This window comes from Papaver somniferum, chromosome 10 (assembly GCF_003573695.1).
Source record: "Papaver somniferum cultivar HN1 chromosome 10, ASM357369v1, whole genome shotgun sequence".
Lineage (NCBI taxonomy): Eukaryota > Viridiplantae > Streptophyta > Magnoliopsida > Ranunculales > Papaveraceae > Papaver > Papaver somniferum.
Genome location: NC_039367.1, coordinates 6,059,107 through 6,068,394, shown reverse-complemented (window position 1 = coordinate 6,068,394; position 9,288 = coordinate 6,059,107). Strand labels below are relative to the sequence as shown.

Sequence of the window (9,288 nt, the reverse complement as noted above, 5' to 3'; positions counted from 1 at the left end):
CCAAATTAAACGATAAAAATATACGAACTTATCTTTGATGGCTATCAACGATGAAATCTTCAAACAAATTGGCTGACAATTGAATCTGCCAACTTTTCCCCTAATCTTCAAGAAAAGGTATTGATGATGACGATCTAGGTTTCTCAAATTGAATTAGGTGTTTTTTTGATTACCAGATTTACATTTGGGATTGAATTTTCACTAAGACGAGATTCGTTTTTCGGATCTCTTCATCGGGAGAGCTTTTTCGAGTTTCGACATAGGAAAACAAATGAACGAAATCTAAATCATGATAAAAAAAAAGAATATGGCATTTAGTTGATGGGTGTTTTTGTCATCATAAAAAAATATTTTAGATTGAATCGTTCGTAAAAGGATTAACTCGTTCTACATTGTGCAAATTTGGAACTCCTACTACTAGGCTTTGGGAGGCATGACTAATATCCAAAGCCCAACATATTCGGGATTAAACGTTAATTCCCAGGTGAAACATACAGTTAGTTCACTAATCACATCCATGAGAAAGTGACTCCCACCAAACATACTACGAGGTCAACAACCATAAGCTTATCTCTCTTTTTTCTTTTTCTTTTTGTGATGGAAATATAGACTTCAAGAAACCCAAAAATTTTATTTATCAGCCATCCTTTTGGATGCACTAAACTTCGAAACAAGGCAAAGTGAATCGCTTATCAGTTATAAGGGTACTATGGTCATTCAAAAAAAATAACATGTACCCCTTTTGTTCGTCAAAAAGAACCCGGATAAGGAATTCTTAATTTAGTTCGTAACAAAGAAAAAAAAGAAATTAGTAAGAAACATATAACAAGAATCCTATTTGGCTTCTCATCTCAGCTTTCCTCAACACCAACAACAACAGCGACGAGAGGGACAGAATTAGGTTGAAAAACCCTAAACACAGCATTTTACAGAGTAGATTAAAGTTCTCATTCGATCCTTCCGATAATTACAGTTCTGCCCTTGTTCTGGCTTAATGGCGTTTTAGGGTTTCTATTTGTTTGTTCCCTTCTTCTTCTTCTTCTTCTTCTTCTTCTTATTCTTCTTCAGCGCCCGGTATGAAGAAGAGTGATAATAATTATAGAATATGAAGTTTGATGAATCTTCTTTAACTAGGTATCTTGTGAAGAATCTTCAACCCTTGTAAGTCTTCTTTTTCTCCTTCCCTCTTTTTCATAACCCTTCTATTTTTATAGAAACCCTAAATTTTGTTTTTATAATTTTGGATTTTTATTCTGATAAGAGCATCTACCTTGAGATATGTAGGATCGAATTTCGTTGTTCTTGAATTGGAAATTCGTTTTACATCTGAAACATATCAATTCATTTAATGTTTATTTTGAGTTAGGTGTTGCATTTCACCACTGATTTTCCTTTGGTATCCTCATTACTGAGCTGAATCGAAGTTTTAAAATCTCTGTCCACTGTATTTTGAATCTATGCTGAACTATTGTACATGAAAAACACTATGCCCTTATTAGTATTTTCGTGAGTAGAAGAATTTTGTACCATAGAGTTTGATAGGGGATGCCTTCTACAGCATAGAACATTATTTCTCTGGAAATGAAATTGAATTTAAGTTTATATGGACAAGAACAATGCACTTGAGGTTTAGTATAATTAGGTTCACTTTCCTCAAGTGACATTGATATCCCTGTTTACGCACATTGTTTGATTGTGGATAGAATCAATTACTTGGTCTATATGCTAATATTCTATGCCGTGTATTCAAATAGTGATAGTTGGTTTCTGAAAAATTAGTTCCTTTTGTGGTTTCATCGGATTAATTCTCTTAGGGGTTACAATTATGTAGTGAGGAGAAACAAATATAGGTGGGATTTAGAGAAATGTCGACTTTAGCAAATTAATAGGCAGCTTAAAAAGAACAGACATAAAATTTTGTAATGTTCAAAAAGAAAATTGCAATGCATGTTTTAGGAAATTTTCGAAACTGATGTGAGTAGGCTTGCAGAATGACCAGAATTATGACGAAACCATGGACGATACAGTTACCTCCATAATCAGAACAAATCACGTTATTTAACTTCATATGCTTGTTGTGGTTGTTGTATGGACTTTGCAGAACTACAATTTTACTATTGTCTGGTATCTGTCCCATTGGTGATTTTTGTATGGATTTTGCAGGACAGAAGCTGATCCGTTAATTCTTGCAAAGTATGTTGTAGCATTGTTGAAGAAGGAAAAACCTATTAAAGACCTACAAAATCTTTGTGCAGAGAACTTAGTGGAATTTCTTGGTCAAGGTATGTTATGGTTGAGAAGATTTGTCTTCTATTTTGTTTTTCCTATTGCACTCTTCAGTAAAGTTCTTTTAGTCCCACTGTTAAGTAAATGTAGCTGCACTGCCATAGGCCACCCAAACCCAATTAAACTGTGTACATCATCCCTTTTCATTTTTTCCTCTCAGTGGTCTTTTCAGTTTGTAGAAAATCTAGCTTTATAAGATACATTCCTGAGTTCTAGTATATTTGTAGGTAGCTTACATCATCGTGTAAAACCGGGTAATTTTGTATGCAAGTATCTAAGCACATGCGTATTACTTATTCTTCAAGCAGATTGTCTTCTATCACAAACAAAAATATTATTCATCTTTTGTTTCTATTCACCACTCCAACAAAATTATGTGCAGATACAAATTAGATTGTCTTCTATCACAAACAAAAATATTATTCATCTTTTGTTTCTATTCACCACTCCAACCAAATTATGTGCAGATACAAATTCTTTCATTGCAAATTTGTTCCAAGCCCTTGAAGATGAATCTATTGCATCATCAACTAAGAGTTTGAATTCCCTTGAGCGAGATAAATCATCTTCATCTATTGCTAGAGTGGCTTCCGTAGAACTAAATACATCTTTTTCAAAAACGGAGGAGCTTTCTCCCTCTGGTCGAAGTGATTCCGAGGAGAATGAAATCAGTGATGATGACGACGATGATCGTAACCACAAACACCGAAGGCGGGAAACACGTTCCGAGTCTTCTGAGAAGGATGTGCCAGATCAACCTTTCAGAAGACAAAACAGAAAACGTAATAGACCTTTTGACTATGGGCACATGTTCGGCGAGAATGATCCCCAATCAAGTGGAAGCCAGGGACAGTATAACCCAACTTCTATGGTGATTGATCAGTCTGGGAGGTCTGAAAAAAGGCGTCTTGGCTTGGCACCTTTACCTCGAGGTAATTTTGAATCAAACCAGAGAGGCAGAGTAAACCAGGCACTTCGTGGTGAGGGTGGTTCTCGCACAGATCTGTCCATGTCGTTAAATCGTCTTCCCGGTGGTAGAGGAAGGGGAATGACCTCTGGCCTCTGGAGCCAACATGATCCAAGGTTCACCCCTGCAGGCACACTTGATTTTGCTTCTCAAATAGCTGCACAAGGACCTACATCTGGTCTGTTCGCAGGAAGGGGGTTGCAAAGTGCTGCAACCACACAAAATGCACCTTGGGGTGCATTTGGGTTAATTCCTGGAATGCCCAATGGGGGTCTGGATGCGCTTCATCCACTTATGCAAGGAGCACTTAGGGCGCCGATTAATCCTCCACTTAATATTGGTATAGCCCATCAGCGGTGTAGAGATTTTGAGGAGCGTGGATTTTGTCTGAGAGGCGATATGTGTCCGATGGAGCATGGTGTAAACAGAATCGTCGTCGAAGATGTCCAGGTATTTTCTTTGAGCATTCCTTTCAATACGAATACTTTGTAAATCATAGGGTGCTTACATAAAGAATCAAGACTAATCAAGAGTTTAGGGTTGTTGTTCTTGCTTTGATTGATGCGATTGACATGATTTTTGATGAAATTAAGTTTAGAAAGTAGATTATTAAAAAACTTACATACACACCTCGATGCCAAGATGGATTTCGCTGGTAACTTCAGAAAGACATTCGTTTGTTTCGGAAAAGATCCAAGTGAACTAAACAATGGCTGGGAGATCCGTGGTTCAATGTCTAAATTCGTAATTTATGTTGCAAAAACTTTGATAAGTAGACTTCGATTCTGGGGGACTTATTTATTTGTCTTGGTTTAACAACAGCCAATTGTTGGCTGGATATGCTAAATATCTAACCATAGCCTGCAATCTTTGTCATTACACCCTTTCGGGGATTTCAGGCCTTGCAATTAGTACATGTTGATCTCCCGGAGTACCCAGGTATCAGGGTCAGCTAGATTCACCCTTGTTCGTAGCAGAAAACATTTAAACAAGTGTAATTAAACGGGTTGCTCCCAGGAAATTGCTTATATCTGTCTCAAGTTTTTACGTTTGCCCTTCAAAAGATGGTCAGTTTATATTTATGCTAATGGGTTCTTGAAACTTACTAGTAATTTTCTTCGACTAACTGCAGAGTCTTTCACAGTTCAACCTCCCTGTTTCGGTTCCAAGTGCACGCCATTTAGGAAAACCTACTGGATCAGGAGCGTTACCTACAGTCAGTGGTGCTTCAAACCTGTCATCAAGTAGCAAGGGTTTACATGGTAAAAGTAGCATTCCCGGGACAAATGGAAATGGGCTGGGCATGAACGGGGTGTTACCTGTTTCCTCTAGTGCAGGGGAGGCTGATTTGTATGATCCTGATCAGCCGCTGTGGAATAATAGTTCTCTTGAAACATCAAGTTCACTCCTGAGGCTTTCTTCGCCAAAAAGTAATGAGGCTGAAGCTTTATGGAATACCGATCCTTCAGATCGCCGAAATTTTACATTATCTGACAGTGTTAGTAGTGATTTCATAGGGAGAAATATTACCTCTTCTGATGGTTTACAGGGTACAAATTCTTCTGTTTGGGGACGGATCGGAAGTTCTGGAAATAAAGCGGAAGTGTCGGGTAAGAATGAAAGTGCAGCAGCTTCCTCAGGGTATCTTGGAAGTGAAGCAAAAGAAGATCAGGTGGAGGGGTTACTACCTGGTGGTTCAGGTAGTGTTCGTCAAAGAAAATGGACTATTCCCGAGGATGTTGGTTCAAAAGTAAAGATTTGTGCTTCTACGTCAAGGCAGCAATCTGATCCTACCCGTGTTACAGAGAGAGCCTCTCAGAAAGCTCAGCGTACCCTATTTGTTAATGGTATTCCCCTTAAAAGTAACAAAAAGGATTCCCTCCTTTCACATTTTCAAAAGTTTGGGGAGGTTATCGATATTTATATACCGCTTAACAGCGAGCGAGCTTTTGTCCAGTTTTCTACAAGAAAAGAGGCAGAATCTGCCCTCAAGGCACCTGATGCTGTAATGGGTAATCGCTTCATCAAACTATGGTGGGCTAACCGAGATAGTATTCCTGAAAATGGTGTTGGTGTTGGTTATACCACATCTATGGCTCCCCATGGTCTCGTAGGTGCTTCTCGTCCTCCTCGATCATCTAGTACTAACAGAGGAAAGGAGAATCTCCCAGCTGTAGCACTGAAGGTTGGTGTCATGTCTGTGCCTGATACTTCAGTACCGGTAGCTGTTAATGCAGTAGCAAATGGTTCTAAGGACACACCATCACAGACGAAGCTGGAGAGCTTGGAACTTTTGAAGGAACAACTGCGTCTAAAGCAGGAAATGCTGGATCAGAAACGGAATGACTTCCGGCGCCAGTTGGATAAGCTTGAGAAAAAAGTAATGCTCGCCTTCCACATATAATTTTTCTGGTTCAAACCTTACGTTATCACTGTTATTCACTGTTTTTGGTAAAAAGGGATAAACTTCTGCGACTACCTTCGTCAATCGTTATAATTGTTGGCCCATTGCTTATAAATACATGAGAATATAGGACCCTAAGCTGTATTTTATAAAAATAAAATGCGTGAACATCTTTGTATATGCAATCCTAAAATCCTGATCACGAGTTTATGCAGGCCGTTATAGTGAAAGGTGAAGCAACAGCCCAGCAAATAGGTAAGAAACAGCAAGTGGGAGCAGCGACTGATATTGTAGATTCTGTAACTCCACACTCAACGAATTCTAGTAAAGCTATGTTGAAGCCAGGAGTTGACAAGTCTCAAGATATGAACAGTCTTGGGGAGAATCTTTCATTTCCTAGTTCTAAAATAATCTCACCTGCCGCGGTGCAGTCACCGGGGACGATGATGCCAACAAGTCATCCATCAGTGGCAGGAGGGAGTTCTTTTTCGGCGAATAGATTCAAATTGGACAATCGTCCTACTACCTTTCGAATTCTTCCGCCTGTTCCTGCTGATTTGGCAAATGTAAGTTTCTCTTTGCATTCGTCAGTCTGTCTTTATTTCAAAGCTATCAGCCAGAAATGCTAATTAAGGCCACGTGTGCCTATCTGATACTGCCGACATAACTGAGAACTTAGAGACATAGATGCATTGTATGACAGGAAGGGTCGGTGATGCATGCTTCTAGTGATCCCTTTAATGGATGAACTACAAAAGCTGGATAAGAGCATTGTGCACTGGTTGACACTACAAATATTCAAAAATATGGTAGTTAGGGGTAAAGCAGTAAATTGTAGGTCAATTGTCAATTGTCAATTGGTTATGATTTAAGTTGTGTGCAGGGCATCAGAACCCTCTATGTTGGTGATTCTCTCGATTGAAGGGCGTCTGCAGTCCAAACTGCTTTCGATGCCTTGCGTCGCTTTTAGAATTCCAGTGTCACTTGCCACGTTTCTTTACATTCAGATTTATAAACTTCCTTCATAATCTAATCGGTGCAGGCCATCAGGACCCTCCATTCTGTCATTCTCTCGATTGAAAGGCGTTTGAAATCCAAACTGCTTTCGATGCCTTGTATCGCTTTTTGAATTCCAGCGTCACTTGCCACATTTCTTAGCATTCAGATTTATAAACGTCCTTGATAATCTCATATGACAAGTATAAAATGTTACAAGAGCTCCTATATTTCACAGTAGCTTATATACGGTGCCTTCACTGCCTACATAAAGATGACATATGTTAACCTATAAACCAGCTTAATAGCCTGTTGGGATACCCTATGTACTTTTCTCCTCCTAGAAGCAAATAGCACTTGCTTGTGACCTTTGAGGTCACCTCTAGTGTGATCCATCAAATTTGTGGACGACGCACACTGCATTTGTCCCCCAAGCTGCCTATGAACTTTGACGACTATTATCTCCGATTGCCTCTAGTTCTTTTTTCATTTTTAACCCCCAATATATAATTGAATTTTCTCCATATTTGTTCGTCATGCTTTCATTTTTTCTTGTCGCCTTTTTGGAAAATCTTTGCTTATTAGACTATGCAAGAATGCCACCTCAAGCTGACGTTTTTATGTTTCTAGGTTGCTGTATTGAAGGAGCATTTTTCATCATTTGGTGATCTCTCTACAGTTGAGGTGGAGGATTTTGATCATTATAATGATTCTGCAAATCCTGAGCTATCTGACAGTCGCTCAGCTCGTATAACTTTTACAACACGTCGATCGGCTGAGAAGGCATTTACAAACGGTAAATGCTTGCAGGGCCATAATTTAAAATTTATGTGGCTGACGACCTCCAGTAATCCCACTAGCAGTAGTGGGAGAGAAAGTTCCTCTACTTCCACCACCAAGGGTCCCCCAGAGGCTGAAGGCCGAACTGGGAATGAGGTATCTGGAGCTTCAACATCAACTACAGGTATATCAACACGTCATGTTTCTGAGCTGGCTTCTACCTCTGGAAATGGAGAAGCTGTTAGTTCGGAAGAGGTAAATGGTGGAGATAAGCCTGTGGGCCTTGTTGAAGCTTGCGGGGGCAGTCCTACTGTCATGTCACCGAGCCAGAAGCAGTCACCTAAAGCTTATGATGTGATTCACGAGGATAGTCATGATGTGAAAAATGCAGAATGAGGTGAGTGCTGGTACTGTTGCTATATTTTTTTTTTGATTATGTAGTCATGATGAATGCAGATGCGTTGTAATCACTATCATATCTAACAAAAAGGAAATGTTATCTATTTATTAGGACTAGAAAACCCCAACTATCTCTTTTTTGACATGAGGTGTTCTCCTTTAGCCCTAAATTTTGTATTATGTGCAGTTTCTATTGTAACTATTTTAAGGTTAATTTCCATTCAGAATGAAAAGATTCTGATATCATATCAAATAGATAGGAAATGTTCCCTAACTTCAGTCTTTTTGCTGCTCCAGTTGACAGCGGTGTGGTTTAATATTCAACTCTGTTTCTCCTGAAAGGAGGAGCCTAGACAGACGAAAGGCCTACCAGTGCTCCGCGACTAGTCTTAGGTACAAACAATCGTAGCTTTTGAGACCCGGTTTTTGATGGGTTCCCAATATGTAGTTCTCTTATCCTGTATTTTGTTACATCCTCAAAAAAACGTTAAACCACAAAGTGTTGTCAACCTTGCAAGTATATGAGTGAAATATTAAGCTTATACTCCCTTCGTTTCTGGAAAAAAGATACTTTCACTTTATCAATTTGGCCTATTTTAGGCTAAAATGAAAAAGTGAAAGTATTTCTTTTCCAAAAACAGAGAGTATATGAATTAGCCATATATATATTAATGATACCAGTCGATTCGTCTTTAATGCTTTAGAGCAACAACAGTCATGAGACGGACCAAATACCAAAAGCCAGACTAAAAGCCAAAAAAATTTGGTATTCTGGGTGTTCAAGCGCAATGGGGGACGACCAAAATTTGGTGAAGCGTAACTTATACGAACGCTTGGTGCAGACGGAACTTATACTCATGTTTCTTGACCGAGCGTTCTTTAAAATATGCGTCTGAATGAAACGGAGTTATTACGTGCGCCTGATTGAGGCGTAGGTATAGTTCACGCCTAACATGGGACGGCGATGGAAAGTGCGTCTACTGGGACGGAGAAGTTATGTGCGTCTGATACATACGGAGATAGAAAGTGCGTATGACTCGGGCGGACATAGAAGGTGCGTCTGGGTAGGGCGGAAGTATAACAAAAGCCCCAGTTCAGGCGTAAGTATTAACATCGTCGAGTTCAGGCGTAAGTATTAACAGTGTTCCACACAGGCATAGTTACAATTAACGTCTGATACCGGACGGACATATAACCAACGTATACCCGGGCGTATTTACTATCAACGCCTGAACTGGGGCGTATTTATTATGAACGCCTGAATGCTTATGCTTGGTCTTAGATATAGTCTTAGCTAACTGGTCTTATGCCAGGTAATTAGATAACTGGTCTTAGCTTATGCTTATGCTTGGTCTTAGCTTAACTGGTCTTAGCTAACTGGTCTTATGCTTGGTCCTAGCTTATGCTTGGTCCTAGCTTATGCATTAAGTCTATTTTAAAGTTAGTCATGCATTAC

At 39.4% G+C, this 9,288-nt stretch overlaps 1 protein-coding gene across 3 annotated transcripts; it reads left to right on the top strand.

The window, feature by feature from the left end:
- Positions 1–652: 652 nt before the first annotated feature.
- On the top strand, positions 653–8,352 carry LOC113319372 (zinc finger CCCH domain-containing protein 41-like). 3 transcript variants are annotated; one of them, XM_026567635.1, is made up of 7 exons: positions 656–1,161; positions 2,164–2,282; positions 2,754–3,703; positions 4,386–5,633; positions 5,873–6,223; positions 7,284–7,830; positions 8,130–8,352. In XM_026567635.1, the coding sequence occupies exons 1-6, from the start codon at positions 1,106–1,108 to the stop codon at positions 7,827–7,829; spliced, it is 3,270 nt and encodes a 1,089-aa protein (XP_026423420.1). In that variant the 5' UTR covers positions 656–1,105; the 3' UTR covers position 7,830; positions 8,130–8,352. The 3 variants fall into 3 exon arrangements, with proteins under 3 accessions (XP_026423422.1, XP_026423421.1, XP_026423420.1); XM_026567637.1 differs by lacking the exons at positions 7,284–7,830; positions 8,130–8,352 and adding an exon at positions 6,361–6,816 and having other exon boundaries at positions 653–1,161; XM_026567636.1 differs by lacking the exon at positions 8,130–8,352 and having other exon boundaries at positions 655–1,161; positions 7,284–8,065.
- The last annotated feature ends 936 nt before the right edge of the window (positions 8,353–9,288 follow it).